This window comes from Pezoporus flaviventris, unplaced genomic scaffold (genome assembly GCF_033815535.1).
Source record: "Pezoporus flaviventris isolate CSIRO_AGI_PZ_B2104156 unplaced genomic scaffold, CSIRO_AGI_Pfla_v1 ptg000021l, whole genome shotgun sequence".
Lineage (NCBI taxonomy): Eukaryota > Metazoa > Chordata > Aves > Psittaciformes > Psittacidae > Pezoporus > Pezoporus flaviventris.
The window spans coordinates 10547172-10560764 of record NW_026892569.1 but is presented as its reverse complement, the minus strand read 5'-3'; the positions used below and the strand labels follow the sequence as shown (position 1 = coordinate 10560764).

The 13593-nt window shown below is 67.9% G+C and overlaps 1 protein-coding gene and 1 long non-coding RNA gene across 2 annotated transcripts in view; both read right to left on the bottom strand.

The window, feature by feature from the left end:
• COL7A1 (collagen type VII alpha 1 chain) overlaps positions 1-13593 on the bottom strand; it is a 28928-nt gene that overhangs the window by 8288 nt on the left and 7047 nt on the right. Inside the window, exons 17-83 of the mRNA XM_061456206.1 lie at positions 13332-13457; positions 13118-13261; positions 12911-13036; positions 12693-12839; positions 12488-12616; positions 12268-12414; positions 12002-12121; positions 11775-11921; positions 11564-11700; positions 11361-11487; positions 11142-11285; positions 10910-11070; positions 10714-10761; positions 10530-10556; positions 10375-10419; positions 10104-10196; positions 9880-9972; positions 9527-9580; positions 9289-9357; positions 9097-9210; positions 8787-8813; positions 8590-8643; positions 8426-8488; positions 8272-8331; positions 8129-8164; positions 7975-8019; positions 7764-7799; positions 7645-7689; positions 7499-7534; positions 7400-7426; positions 7266-7298; positions 7031-7102; positions 6881-6940; positions 6754-6789; positions 6471-6551; positions 6307-6342; positions 6188-6232; positions 6045-6116; positions 5878-5922; positions 5745-5771; positions 5617-5658; positions 4962-5042; positions 4792-4827; positions 4667-4702; positions 4502-4582; positions 4319-4354; positions 4032-4103; positions 3815-3859; positions 3606-3641; positions 3427-3462; positions 3240-3344; positions 3105-3140; positions 2930-2965; positions 2728-2775; positions 2577-2612; positions 2324-2455; positions 2004-2213; positions 1881-1916; positions 1676-1720; positions 1452-1523; positions 1312-1356; positions 1107-1169; positions 983-1027; positions 520-555; positions 299-334; positions 135-179; positions 6-38 (exon numbers count right to left, since the gene is read on the bottom strand). Coding sequence (XP_061312190.1) covers positions 6-38; positions 135-179; positions 299-334; positions 520-555; positions 983-1027; positions 1107-1169; positions 1312-1356; positions 1452-1523; positions 1676-1720; positions 1881-1916; positions 2004-2213; positions 2324-2455; positions 2577-2612; positions 2728-2775; positions 2930-2965; positions 3105-3140; positions 3240-3344; positions 3427-3462; positions 3606-3641; positions 3815-3859; positions 4032-4103; positions 4319-4354; positions 4502-4582; positions 4667-4702; positions 4792-4827; positions 4962-5042; positions 5617-5658; positions 5745-5771; positions 5878-5922; positions 6045-6116; positions 6188-6232; positions 6307-6342; positions 6471-6551; positions 6754-6789; positions 6881-6940; positions 7031-7102; positions 7266-7298; positions 7400-7426; positions 7499-7534; positions 7645-7689; positions 7764-7799; positions 7975-8019; positions 8129-8164; positions 8272-8331; positions 8426-8488; positions 8590-8643; positions 8787-8813; positions 9097-9210; positions 9289-9357; positions 9527-9580; positions 9880-9972; positions 10104-10196; positions 10375-10419; positions 10530-10556; positions 10714-10761; positions 10910-11070; positions 11142-11285; positions 11361-11487; positions 11564-11700; positions 11775-11921; positions 12002-12121; positions 12268-12414; positions 12488-12616; positions 12693-12839; positions 12911-13036; positions 13118-13261; positions 13332-13457 — 4694 coding nt within the window. The remainder of the gene's footprint in view (positions 1-5; positions 39-134; positions 180-298; positions 335-519; positions 556-982; positions 1028-1106; positions 1170-1311; positions 1357-1451; positions 1524-1675; positions 1721-1880; positions 1917-2003; positions 2214-2323; positions 2456-2576; positions 2613-2727; positions 2776-2929; positions 2966-3104; positions 3141-3239; positions 3345-3426; positions 3463-3605; positions 3642-3814; positions 3860-4031; positions 4104-4318; positions 4355-4501; positions 4583-4666; positions 4703-4791; positions 4828-4961; positions 5043-5616; positions 5659-5744; positions 5772-5877; positions 5923-6044; positions 6117-6187; positions 6233-6306; positions 6343-6470; positions 6552-6753; positions 6790-6880; positions 6941-7030; positions 7103-7265; positions 7299-7399; positions 7427-7498; positions 7535-7644; positions 7690-7763; positions 7800-7974; positions 8020-8128; positions 8165-8271; positions 8332-8425; positions 8489-8589; positions 8644-8786; positions 8814-9096; positions 9211-9288; positions 9358-9526; positions 9581-9879; positions 9973-10103; positions 10197-10374; positions 10420-10529; positions 10557-10713; positions 10762-10909; positions 11071-11141; positions 11286-11360; positions 11488-11563; positions 11701-11774; positions 11922-12001; positions 12122-12267; positions 12415-12487; positions 12617-12692; positions 12840-12910; positions 13037-13117; positions 13262-13331; positions 13458-13593) is intronic.
• Positions 8425-8818, bottom strand: LOC133270609 (uncharacterized). Its single transcript, XR_009743850.1, has 3 exons — positions 8787-8818; positions 8590-8643; positions 8425-8488 (listed from the first exon to the last, which is right to left on the bottom strand). It is a non-coding gene; the product is annotated as an uncharacterized LOC133270609 (long non-coding RNA).

The window sequence follows — 13593 nt, the reverse complement described above, 5'->3', positions numbered from 1 at the left end:
CTCACCCGGATGCCAGAGCCAGGCTCCCCCGGATCACCCTGTAATGACAGCACCAGCATCAGCCCCATCACCCGATCCACAGCCACATCCCTGCCCTGCCACTGGTGATGCCAGCATCAGTGCCGCTGCCGTACCTTGGTGCCAGCTGGGCCTGGGGCTCCCGGTGGGCCGGCGCTACCCTGCAGGGGACAAGAGGATGCTACACTGGGGCAGCATTTGCTGGTGGCACAGCCCACCCTGGCTGATGTCCCCTCTTCGCACAACTGTCCCCTGTGCATGGCACAGGGTGGGTCCTTACCGGAGGTCCTGGGGGTCCTGGGTCTCCTGGGCTGCCCTGAAGGGAGGAAGAGATGGGGGTCACTGCAGGGATGGGTTTTCCCCAGTGGATGCATGGGGTGTCCCCTGAGAGAGGAGACCCAGAGAGTGCCAGCAGCTCTGTGAGCACCCACAGCAAGAGGGGGGAGGACACAGTGCTGTGGGGGTGTCACAGGGACGGGGTGGGGGGGTACAGACACCTACCGGGCGTCCCAGCACGCCAGGGAAGCCTGGCAAACCCTGCAAAGAACCACGTCAGAGCCAGGGAGTGAGCAGGAACCTGGCACCCGCAAACAGCCCTGCCTGTCCCCAGGGATGCTCCCTGTTCCCGTCTGCAGTACAGCCTGGGCTCCATGTAGTGAAGAACTTCCTCAGATCCCATCTCAGCCTCCCCTCTGGCAGGTTAAAGCCATTCCCCTTGGCCTGTCCCTGCAGGCCCTTGTCCAAAGCCCCTCTCCAGGTTTCCTGGAGCCCCTTTAGGCACTGGAGCTGCTCTAAGGTCTCCCCTTAAGGAGCCTTCTCTTCTCCAGGCTGACCCAGCCCAGCTCTCTCAGCCTGGCTCCAGCCCTCTGATCTATGCTCCCACTGGTGCTGGTGATGGCTGGTGTGTGACCACAGGACCTTGCCCCTGCCCCAGCCCACATCCCCTCACCATGTCCCCACTCACCGGTTTCCCCTCTGGACCAGACAGCCCTCTCTCACCCGGGAGACCCTGGAGCAAGAGATGGGCACGGCTCAGTGCCAGGCTGGGGAGAGGGTCAGTGCCGGGCTGGGGTCCAAGCAGCACTCACCGGGGCACCATCCCTGCCCTTCTCGCCAGGCTCCCCTCGCTCTCCCCTTGGGCCACCCTCGCCCTGCAGCAGGAAAGGCACAGGTCACAGGACAGGCAGGGACCATCCTGCCCCCTCCCCGCGGGGTGTCCCCGGCAGTGCCCCCCCGCGGGGCTGTGCTCCATGGGGCTGCCCCATTGGCAGCAGCACACTCGCAACCTCAGACCTTATCTCCTTTGGGTCCCCGCTCGCCCTCGGCTCCTGGCTCGCCCTGTGTGGGGGAGAAGACAGAACCCATCAACCCCCATGGCCCCTTTCCTGTCCTGGGTCACTCAGCTGCCCCCTCCCTTCTGCCCATCCACGCACCTTCACTCCCTTGGGTCCAATGGGGCCGCGCTCACCCGGGAAGCCCATGAGGCTGCCCTCGACCACCTCTGCCTGTGGGGGGGACACAGTCAGGGCCAGCACCCAGGGACACCAGCAAGGTCCCTCCGGCACAACCTTCCCCAGGTTCCCCTGCCAGGGCACTGTCCATCCCAGGAGCTGCAGCAGCTCCCTGGTGATGGTCCCCAGCAGCACCCATCACTTACCTTTGGCCCGGGGGGGCCCTGGGGGCCAGGCAAGCCGTCCCTGCCCTGGAGGGAGAGAAAAATAGGTTGAGCATCAAAGGGACAGCAAGGCACAGGGGAGCAGAGCCACCCTGGTGCGACCACTGCTGGTTGCCCTAGAGCATCCTTCTGTCCCCCAAAGCCCCACAGCACAGCAGGGATGGAGGAGACTGTGTTCCCATCTCACCTGCTCACCTCGCTCGCCCTTCTCGCCCCGGTCACCCTGGGAAAGGAGCACGGTGGCCGTCACGGGGCTGTCCCCACACCCCGGCCCCTGCCGCATCTCACACCCCCTTCCCCACACACTCACCTTCTCTCCGGGCCGCCCGGCCTCCCCCAGCTCCCCGGCCCGGCCCGGCACCCCAGGGATGCCCGGCTTGCCCGGCTCCCCCGGCTGCCCCGCCGGCCCCTCGGGGCCCCGCTCACCCACAGCGCGGCCCGTGGGGCCCTGCGGGCCGGGGGCACCCGCGTCCCCTTTGTCACCTTTGGGTCCTCGCTCGCCGGGGAAGCCCAGGGAGCCCTGCAAAACACAGCACCGTGCTGCCAGAGCCGGCCTGCGCCGGGGGCTCCCAGCCCTTACTGAGCATCCCAGGCTGAGCCGGCTCCATGGCCATGCCCAGCGCCGCTCACCTCCCGACCCGGGGGCCCCCTTTCACCCGGCTCTCCCCGGCTGCCCTTCTGGCCCCGCAGCCGCTCCGACACTGGCAGGAAAGAGTCCGAGCTCCCATCATAGGCGCCCGTGAGCTCCTTCAGGGATGAGACCTGGGAGGGAGGAGAGAGCCGCCGGTCAGGAGGTGAGAGCAACCCAGCCACAGCAGCCCCATCAACCCCTGCCGATCTCCCACCACCTCCCGCGTCCCTGCCCTGCAGCCCTCGTGCACACCTTGATGCCGAGCGCTTCCAGGCTGCGTTCCACGTTCTGCAATAAAGACACATTAAAATGAAGCGGGATTTGCTGCTCCCACCACGGGGGCTGCAGAGGGTTCCTGTCCCCTGGCGCTGACAGCCCAGCCCAGCAGGTCCGGGGGACTCACCACTGCAGTGCCGGGGTCTCCGCGTGCTCCAGGGCTGCCAGGTCGCCCCTAGGTGTGCAGGGAAAAAGGGAAGATGTGTGCAGTGCAGGAGCTGAGGTGAGCAGGGCTGGTGCTGCCCTCGGTAGGTTTCAGCGTTAACACTGTCGGTGCTATCACTGCCCCGGGTGCTGGCAGCGTGTGGGGCTCGGCGCTGGGTACTCACAGGCTCCCCTCGCAGCCCGGGGTCCCCCGGGTCCCCCTGAAACACAGCAGAGGCGTCAGTGGGGCAGAGCCAGCACCGAGGTCCGGCCTTGCCCGGCGCAGGGAGTCCCATTAGGGACTCGTCCCTCTGGCACAGGGTCCCCAGTCCTTTGCCTGCGGGTCCGGAGAGCACCTACCTTGGGTCCGGCCGCCCCTCGGAGCCCCGGTGAGCCCTGGAAGACGCGGAGGGGACGGTGTCACCCAGCACCATGGACAGGGGCAGTGCCCCGCGGAGGACTCCGGCGCTGGGTGGCACCAGGGGCACTACGAACCTGTCCTGGGGGCCCGACCTGCCCCGGGACGCCAGGGAGGCCGGGGGGGCCGAGGGGCCCTGGGACTCCCCTGTCCCCCTGCTCGCCCTTGGCACCGCTGCGGCCCTGCGGAGAGCAGAGGCAGCCGCTGGGTGCTGGTGTGTCCCGGTGCAGCAGCACCCACCACCCATGACCACACTGCTCTCACCTCTCTGCCAGGGGGTCCTGCGTCACCTTTGTCTCCCTAACCAGGGGGAAAGCAGTTACAGGGATGCTGCCCCATCTGCATGCCCCAAAATGATGCTCTGAATCAGGCAGGGGGAGCCACCGGGTGTGCAGGGAGCACAGAGGAACCACGCAGGGACCAGCCAGGGCTTGGCTCCTCACCTTTCTCCCATCCTCTCCTGGTGTCCCATCTTCTCCCTGGGGACACAGGCTGCAGTCAGTGCCAGACTTGACCACCGCAGTACAGGGACAGGCACTGGGGGCACAGCTCAGGGCATGGGGGCTCTTGGCCACTAGCCCCATCTGGGGGGATCAGCAGCCCACAGGACCTCCCAGCAAGCCCAAACGCAAGCCCTGCTCCCCCTACTCACGTTCTTGCCACTGAGGCCAGGTTTGCCGTCCTCGCCGGGTTTGCCCTGGGAGGAAGCAGAGGCAGCAAAAGCCGCCCCCCCCAAGCACCCAGGGTTCCTCAGGCCCCATCAAGGCCCCAGGGTGCAGGGAAGTGGGGGCCGGGCACAGGGTGAGCCCAGCAAAAGGACGCAGTGGGGAGGGCACAGGGCAGGATGTGTCCCCATGGCTTGTACTTACAGGGACGCCCGGTGGTCCCAAGGGTCCCACAGGTCCAGGCAGTCCCTGTTCCCCACGCAGCCCAGGCAGCCCCTGCAGGGAAAGGGGATGGGGAGCATTGGGGGGGGGTACAGGGGGTTAGCAAATGGTGGCAGGGCACCAATCTGCTCTGGGACAGCAGCACACTGCTGGGGACAGGGACAATCCTGCTGTGCTTCCCCGGAACAGAAAGCATGGAACAGGACATCGGTTCCTTACATGGCCCCATCAGAGGCAAAGCCCAAGCCCACCCTCCCCAAAGTACTTACATCCCGGCCGGGGTCCCCCTGCTTCCCAGGGTCTCCCTGCAGACAAGGAGAGGTGAGGACAGGGACACCCCTGACATAAAGCTCCCCGTGAGCATCCCCAGCCCGGAGCAGAGGGTGCACGGGGGGCAGCTCCTCCTGCCCCATCGCCCCCCAGCCCCTGCCCCTGCCCTGCCCCACGCTCACCCGCAGCCCGGCAGGACCTGGGGGTCCTGGTTTGCCCTCCAGCCCATTGCGGCCATCCAGCCCCGGCAGGCCACGGTCCCCCTGTAACAGAACAGCACGGCAGGGCTGGAGCCGTGGGGCAGGAAAGGGGTGCTGTGAGGCAGCCCTAGCCTGCAGCCCACTCACCTTCTCTCCTGGCAGGCCTCGGTCCCCGGGGTCACCCTGCGGGTGGGAACAGGAGTGAGCAGCATCCCCCTCAGTGGGAGCCAAGCAGGACATGGACCCCCCTCAGACCCCATGGGGACACTCACCCGAGCACCGGGGGGGCCGCGGGGGCCCTCCACGCCCTGCAAGAGACACACTCAGCAGTGGGGCACAGGGATGGAGTGGGGGGTCCTGGGTGCTACCCACCGACCCTTGCACACCAGGACCCCCCCGCGCTGTGTCCCGGCACCTCCCGCCCCACGGACCCAGCTCCTACCCTCTCTCCCGGCAGCCCCGGGGAGCCAGCGTCGCCACGGGCGCCCTTCGCCCCGTCCTCACCAGGGTCGCCGGCGTCCCCCTGCCAGGGAAGGGCACGGTCAGAGCCTGAGCCCTGCCCCCGGCGCTGCGGCTGTGCCGAGCCGCGATAGAGCCCGTGCGGAGCGGTTTAGGGCGCGATAACAGCAAAGGTCTCAGGACAGAGGCACGGGCTGCGAGGAGGCTGCTGAGCGCAGCGCAGCCCCCGGCAGGGCAGATCATGGCTGCAGAGGAACGCAACGAGCGGCTCTGCTGAGGCAGGAGCCGGCCGGGACCGCGATGGGTCCCTTAGAGCAGAGCCGGAACTGCCCGAGCCTGAGCTGGCTCCTAAGAGCAGAACAGCCGGAGCGCGGGGTCCTCCTGCACGACCCCTGAGCCATGAGCGTGGTGGGGGCTTCAGCCCTGCACCGGGCAGGAGCATCAGCCCTCGTGCCCCTCGGATCCCGTGCGCCCCATCCATGCTCCCATCAGCTCCCCATGGGAGGGGCTGTTTGGAGCAGGGAGGGCTCAGTGCACTGGGATGCCAGAGCACAGGCACAGCCGGAGGGAGTGGGGGGGACGACGACACACAGCATGGGGCACGGCACCGCCAGCACCCCGGGGGGAGTCCTCATTACCTTCTCACCCTTCTCCACCACTCCTCCGAGCCCCACATCGACCTGTGGGGCAGAGAGAGGCTGTTGGAGCACAGGGGGCCAGGCACAAGCCCGGGGGTGGGGGGGGTGGGGGGGTGGGCATAGCTTACGGATCGTCCTGGGGGTCCGGGAAGCCCCTGAAAGGAGAATGGTGACAGGAGGGGGTCAAGGGGAGCTGGTGTGGCCCCGAGGCGGGGCTAGCCCCGGGTTGGGGACGGTGGCACATGGCCCCACATCACTCACCGGCTCCCCACGGTCACCCTTGCTCCCTGGTGCTCCGGGGCTGCCCTGTGGTAAAGAGGGATGGCGTGAGGGGGAGAGGGAATGGGGATGCGTGGGGTGGAGGGGACCCCTTGGGGTGTGGAGCGGTGGTGCCCATGGGGCAGTGGGCACACACACACAGTACTCACGTTCCTGCCTTCAGGACCCGGGTCCCCTGAGTCTCCCTTCTCCCCGGGGGGGCCGCGGTAGCCGGGCAGGCCCTGGGTAGGGGGCAGGGGGGGTGTAAGCAGGACCCCCGGTACCACTGACTGCCCTCCAGCCCTGCACTTACCCGCGGGCCCCTGTCTCCGGGTTTGCCGGGCAGCCCTGCTTCACCCTGTGGGGAGAGAGGGGTCAGTGTGGGGTGGGGGGGGGGTGGGGGGGGCTCCGTCCTGGGGTGTCCTCACTTACCGGGGTGCCTTCATCACCCTTCTCTCCACGCTCTCCCTGTGGCACGGGTCAGCAGCACCAGATGGGGATAAAGCACAAGTCACCAGCGTCCCCCTGCTCCCCACCCCCCCACCCCACCCTCCTGCGGGGCCACAGAGCCCCACAGCCCCCTAGCCCCACGCTACCTCCTTGCCACGCTGCCCAGTCGGCCCCGGGGTGCCGGCTCGGCCCGGCTCCCCCTTCTCCCCTGGCTCCCCTGGGTCACCCTAGGCAAGGGGGGAGACAGGAACAAGGGGTCAGGGCAGAGTGGGGTGAGCATGGGGGCTGCTGTGGGGAGAAGGGCTCAGCATGGACCCCTCTGCTCCCCAGAACAGAATGGGCTGCAGGGAGAGCCCCTCTAGAGCCCAGTGGAGGGAAGGAGGGAGGGATGGATGGACAGAGGGGAAATGACTCCTGCAGTGGCGTTACCTTTGGGCCACTCCTGCCCGTGAGGCCAACGATGCCCTGGTGTTGGGGAGGGAGAGCATGTGTCACCGGGCAGTGGGGCAGAGCTCTGTACCCCACCAGCCACAGTCCCGGACGCACCCAGACTCACCCGATCGCCCTGCTCGCCCTTGGGGCCGGCCGGCCCGGGGATGCTCAGCCCAGGGGCACCCTAGCCATGGAGAGATGCAGTTTGGAGCAATGGCAGGAGCACTGTGAGCCTGGGGGCAGTGCTGAGCCCCCCATCCCCAGGGGTACTCACACGGGTGCCTTTCTCTCCCGCATCACCCTTGGGGCCGGGAGGTCCTTCCGGTCCTGGGAAGCCTCTATCGCCCTGGAGCAGATGAAACGGCACCATCAGCCCCCCCAGACCACCGCCCTTCTCCCCACCACTGCATAGCCCGGCCTGGGGACCAGCACAGTGTCCCCTGGGGTGGATGCCCAGCTCTGCAATCCCGCTCCCCAGCCTCAGCCATGCCCCGGGGGGGCACTGTTACCTTCTCCCCTCCGACACCAGCCACGCTGGGAGCCTGCAGGGGAAGCAGAGGGGACGGTGCTGGGTGCTGCCCGCCGGTCCCTGTGGCGGGGCTGGGTCAAGCAGCGCTGCACCCGCGGGCAGTGTCCCACGTACCGGCTTCCCGGGCGGTCCTGGCTCACCCTGAAGAGACACAGACCCCCTGAAGCACTGCCCGCCCTACCCACACCCCCCACCCCGGGACCCCATCCTCACCTTCTCCCCCCGTGGCCCAGCAGGTCCCGGAGCTCCCTACGGGAGAGAGGAGACCTCAGGTGCTGGCAGTGCAGGGACACGGCACCGGTACATGGCAGCTCCCGCGGTGCCACATCCACCATGCCATGGCCGCTGTCCCAGCTTACCTCCCTGCCCGCCGGCCCTGGGCGCCCTGGGGCTCCCGCCTCGCCCTGCAGCACAGGAGGGAGAGGAGGTGTGAGGGACAGGTTCACCCCAGCACAGCTTCACCCCACAGCACACCTACCTTCTCGCCTTCAGCGCCCGGCGCTCCACGGTCCCCCTGTGGAGCCAAGCAGAGGAGGGTTTCAGGAGCCTTTCTTCTCCACCCCACAGCCTCTGCCCCGCACACTGCCCCCAGAGCACATCCAAGACCACTGGGCTCCCACCATGACCCCCCAGCACAGCCACAAGGACACCAGGACCCACTGATGGTGCCAAACATGGCATGTTCTCACCTTCTCGCCTGTCTCTCCCAGCTCTCCTGGTGCCCCACGGTCCCCCTGGTGCAGGAGGAAGATAGGTCAGGGGCAGCAGGACCCGTGGGGATGGCACAGGTCACTGCACCCAAAGGCAAAGTGAGAGCATCCCTCGAGCCCCTGCATCACTCACCTTCCTGCCCTGCTCCCCTGGCGGTCCCCGGGGACCCTGCAAAGGAGGATGAGATGTCACCTCTGCCATGGCAGAGCACACGCACAGGAGCAGGAGCCCCCTGAGGGCAGCTCCTGCCCCGTACCCTCTCTCAGGAAACTCACCCGGTCTCCAGGGTCCCCGGGGCGTCCAGGTGGCCCAGGGAAACCTTCGCCGCCATCGCCCTGGGGATCAGGAAAGGGACAGCCGTGCCCACAAGATAGGCATGGGGAGCAGCGCGGGGTCTGCCCCACCGGAGCATCCCCACCACCCTCTTACCTTCTCTCCCTTCAGGCCAGGGGGCCCAGCAGGTCCCCGGGGCCCAGGGTCCCCAGGCAGCCCCTGCAAGAGAGCCCAGCTCAGCCCCGGCTGCAGCTCAGCCCTGGTGACGCGCAGCCACCGCAGCCCTCTCCCATCCCTGCTGGCCACGGGACTGAACTCACCGGGGATCCGGGCTCCCCGCGAGGTGCTGCCCCATCCACAAGCCCAGGAGGGCCCTGCAGAGACAGTGATCAGAGCTTGCAGACAGCCCTGGAGGGCTCCGTCCTCCCCTGCATCCAGGGGACTGCAGTGCTCTCCAGCACCAATGGAAGCCCCATCCAGGAGCGCTCAGGAGCCAGGGAGATGCAAAGCCACTCACCCTTTCCCCTCGGTCACCTTTCTCCCCCTGCAAGGGCAAAAAGCAAGTAAGGGCACGCCTGGGCTCTTCCCATTCCTCCCCTTGAATGGAAGGGATGCGCTGGACAGAGCCCATCATCAGTGGCATCAAAGCACATGCGTGCCACATGCCTGTTCCTGCTCTGCCCAGTGCCAGAGCTCATGCATGTGTGTGTGTGTGCATGGACACGTCTGGTGGGGACACAGCCCATGGGCAGGACCCAGGGAGCACACAAGGGGAGCAGCTTCACCCCCATCCCACACCTCCCTTGCACAGCACGGGTGGGATTTACCTTCACAAACTCTCCTGGTGGTCCTGGTGACCCTGGGGGTCCCAGCGGACCGGGGGGCCCTGGGTCGCCAAAGGGCCCCCTTGTGCCAGGGCTGCCGGGGGGGCCAGGGCTGCCCTGGGGGACAGAGATGTTCCATTAGCTGTGGCCGGGGCTGTGGCAGAGACCTCTCAGCATCCCCATCCTCACACGTACCGGCCTGCCCGGCTCCCCTTTCTGGCCTGGCAGCCCCTGCCTTCCGTCCGTCATAACCTGGGGCTCCCCCTGAATGAGGAGGGGAGGAAGAATCAGTGTCCTGCTGTCCCCAGTGCAGGACAGGACCTCAGGGCCAGGAGCCCAGCAGGGAGATGGGGACACCCTGGGGTCAGCAGACACCAAGAGCCAGGAGATGCCCCACCGGGACCCTGCAGGGCAGCCCCTGCCCGTCACCTACCGGCTCTCCCTTCTCCCCCTTCAGGCCAGGGAGCCCCATCGGCCCTCGTGTGCCCTGGGAAGGAAGGACAAGAGTGAAGGGGGTACAGGCAGGCAGTGGGACAGGGGAGGGATGGGGCCGTACTCACAGGATCCCCTCGGGGACCGGGGATGCCCTGGAAAACAACAGCTCAGCAGGTGAATGCAGGTCCCTGCCAGCAGTGGAGCAGGGATGGGAGGGGGGCTCCAGCCGAGGCAGGGATGGACAGTCACACTTGGGACACACAGGGACAGCAGTGACCCTGCCAGCTACAGAGACCCCTGGCACAGGGAAAGGGCCAAGCAATGGGGAAAGCCCATGAGGCAGCAGGGGACACAAGGGACACCCGCACTCACCGGCTGGCCGGGTGATCCAGGGCTCCCGGGGCGGCCGGGGCTTCCTGGTGTCCCATCAGCTCCAGGGTATCCCTGTGGGAGAAAGAAGCCAGCGTTTGATGCACTCGGGCACTACTGGACACCCCCCAGTGCAGTGCTGGTCCCTGCACCAGTAGCACAGAGCTGCGCCCAGGGACCCCGGCTGAGGCCTCGGGGGTGCTCACCCTGTCCCCCTTCTTGCCCGGCTGCTCCACACTTCGTCCAGGCAGACCTTGTGGCCCCGGGGGTCCTGGGGGTCCTGGCAGCCCGTGGCGGCCCTGGAGGGACAGCAAAGAGGATGGGCTGGGTGCTGGGTGGTGGCCAAGGGATGTGCCTCCTCCACCCCAATGGCAAGGGCTGGGCAGGTCCCTGCCCCAGAGCCTGCCAGCAGGACAAGGGGACATGGGGACCATGTCACTGCCCCCCCCCCGGGAGCTGTCCCCATCAGGATATTACCAGCTGCCCAGGGGGGCCCGGTGGCCCCGTGTGTCCTTGTGGTCCCTGTGGAGACAAAGCCAGTGGTGAGCATTCCCTGAGGGCTGGCACTAGCAGGGTTTGGGGGACACATCACCCCCAGAGCTACAGCTGGGATGGGGACACGGAGCACTCACTGCCTCGCCACGGTCTCCCTTCTCGCCCTGCAAGGGGACAGAGTGGGGGGGTCAGGAGCTGCATCCCCATGCTCAGCCCCTCATTGTGCTGCTGCCATCAGCAAGCTGGGGGTCCCTGGCCCCCACTGAGCCCCTGTGGCACAGTACAGCATAGTGCAGCACAGCATGGTGTGGGGATGCTCACCTTGGGGCACTGCACGGTGCAGGGCCTTGGCTTCGGCTCCGGCTCCGGCTGACAAGACCAGAGAAGCCTGCGTGAGTCCAGGGCAGGAGAAGCCCCCCGTGGGGCTGCTCCCCCCCAGCCCCTTACCCTGGTTAAGATGATGGGCAGGAGAAGCCCCCCCATGGGGCTGCTCCCCGCTCCCCTCCCAGCTCCTTACCCTGGTCGAGATGATGGTGCAGAGGTCATCGGTGAGCTCCCCCTCCAGCTCAGCCGGGGCAACGCCGCCATGGTAGATGTACCGCGGGTCCTCCCCGGTCACCATACGCCGGAGCTGCTCCCGGTCTGCTCCCTCCAGTCCCACTGCCAGCACCCGGACCCCTGGCCAAGAGCAGCCTCAGCACCCTGCGGAGCTGCCGTGCACCCTGCGGCACTCATCCATCCATCCTCACCCCCAGCCTTGACATCCCTGGCCGCCGCAATGGCATCGTCCCCGGAGGGGCCGTCAGCCAGGACCACCAGCACGGCCGGCACGCTGGGCCGGCGCCCCGCACCAGGGCTCAGCAGGTAGGTCCTGGCGAAGGTGATGGCTGCTCCTAGGGAGGGAGAAGGAGAAAAGGGCAGTCCGCAGGGTCCCACAGCGCTGCCCGGCTCCCAGAGCCGCCCCTCACCGATGGCATTGCCGCTGGGCTCCTCGTAGCGCATGGTGCGGATCTGCTCCAGCACGACGGACAGGTCACTGGAGCGGTTCAGCAGCAGCCAGGGCAGGCTGCGGTAGCTGTACGTGGCCAGAGCCACCTGCGAGGGCACAGGGAGCAGTGGGCAACACAACCCGCCCGTGTCCCCGGGGATCCCCCACCACCGCAGCCCCTACCTGGGTGCCGTCCGGGCCCAGGCGCCCCAGCGCAGACACAGTGTTGGAGAGGAGCGTACGGATGGCATCAGCGCCAGAGGAGCTGTCGCGGGTGCCGTGCACCAGGAACACGATGTCACCGCGGGCATCCCTGCACACTGGGGACAGGGAGGGGGTGAAGCGGCTGCTGGAGCAGCCACCAGTGACCAGGTCCCCAGTGACCCCATGGTACCTGTGCGCTCACTGACAGACGTCTCAGCACCGGGCGTGCTGCCCAGCAGCGGGCGTAGGGTGAAGGTGTAGCGCTGGCCCAGGCGCAGCCCCGAGACCTGCTGGGAGCTGGCAGTGCCGGGCAGCGTGCGCCCTGACTCCCTGCCCGCTGCCACCCAGGGATAGGGTCAGGGGGGCAGCGAGACCCACAGGGACACAGCCCAACCCAGGGACACCCGCCCGTCTCACCCGTGGGGGGGGTCCAGGAGAGGATGTAGCCAGAAGCACCAGGGACCGGGTTCCAGGTGAGTGTCACCGAGTCCCTCCGTACCTCTGTCACCTGCAGGCTGGTGACACGGCCCAGGGCAGCTGCCAAGAGAGGAGAAGCGTGTCCCAGCCCCATGGGGCAGCCCCCAGCTGGCTCCCACTCCCCACCCATCACCCTCCTCAGCCCAAGGCACTGCCCGGTTCCAAGTCCCCTCTGGGCTTCCCATGCCCTGCACACAGTCCTGTACCAGTAATGCCAGTGATGGTGGCTGGCTCGCTCTCCCGGCCACCGGCCATGCTGGTGATGCTGATGTGGTAGCGCCGTCCTGGCTCCAGCCCCGTGAGGTCGTAGGTGGTGGCGGTGGCTGGGAGCTGCTGGCTGCGCTGGGGCCCCCCTGCGTGGGCACAGAGGGGTGAGGGTGCACATGGGGGGGCCTGGGGGGTGCAGGGGGCTGGGGTCACTCTCACCTTCAGCCAGGCGCCAGACCAGGCGGTACCCAGTGCTGCCAGTGGCCGGCACCCAGGCCAGGCGCAGCCGGTGCTCTGAGGCCTCTGTCACCTGGAAGCTGCTGACGGGGGGCACTGGCGCTGCCTCCGCTGTTGGGCAGAGGAGCAGGGTTAGGGGCACAGCGCCTGGTGTCACCCCAGGTGCTGCCCCTGACCCAGCACTCACGGGTGGTGACGACAATGGAGACAGGGTTGCCCTCGCGGTTGCCGATGAGCGCTGTCACCTTCACGGTGTAGGAGACGCCTCCCTCCAGGTCGGGGATGTCGAAGGAGCTGGTGTGGCCGGGAACGTGGCGGCTGCTCTCCGAGCCCCCTGCCAAGGAGCATGGATCAGCCCCCAGCCCACCACCCCCACAGCCCATCTCCGTCCCCATCCCACGGTACCATCCCTGCGGCTCCACACCACACGGTAAGCCGTGGCTCCTGGCACACCGACCCAGGTGACACGGGCGACGTTGCTCCTGGATGCCTGCACCTCTAGCCTCGACACCGTCCCCACCTGCTCGGGTGCTGCGACACCAAGAGGACCATGTCACCGGGGCTGGCGGCCAGCGGCACCGGCCAGCACTGACGGGCAGGGGGACACCTCACCGGTCCGCGCCGTGGCGGTGACGGGGCTGCCCTCACGCCCATCCACAACGGCAGAGACACCAACGGTGTAGATGACGCCGGGGCGCAGCCCCTCGATGGTGAAGGCGGTGGGGTCGGCGGGGAGGAAGCGGGACTGCTCCACACCTACGGGGGACGGCTGCGATGGGAAGGGCTCTGGCGCCACCGCGCAGCCTCCCGCGGTGCTCGCACTCACCGTCGCTGCCCCGCCAGCTCAGCAGGTAGCCCCCGGCGCCCGGCAGCCCCCGCCAGGTCACCCGGAGCTGCCCGGGACTCGCCTCCATCACCCGCAGCTCCGACACGCTGCCCACCGCCGGGAGCTCTGCACCGCCCCACGGCACCACAGCGTCACCGCGGGATGCTCAGAGGGGCCCTGCGGCCACCCGGCACCCCACGGGGGTAGAGAACAAAGGCATTGGGGGGGGGGGGGGGGAATGCACAGCACTGGGATCCCGGTG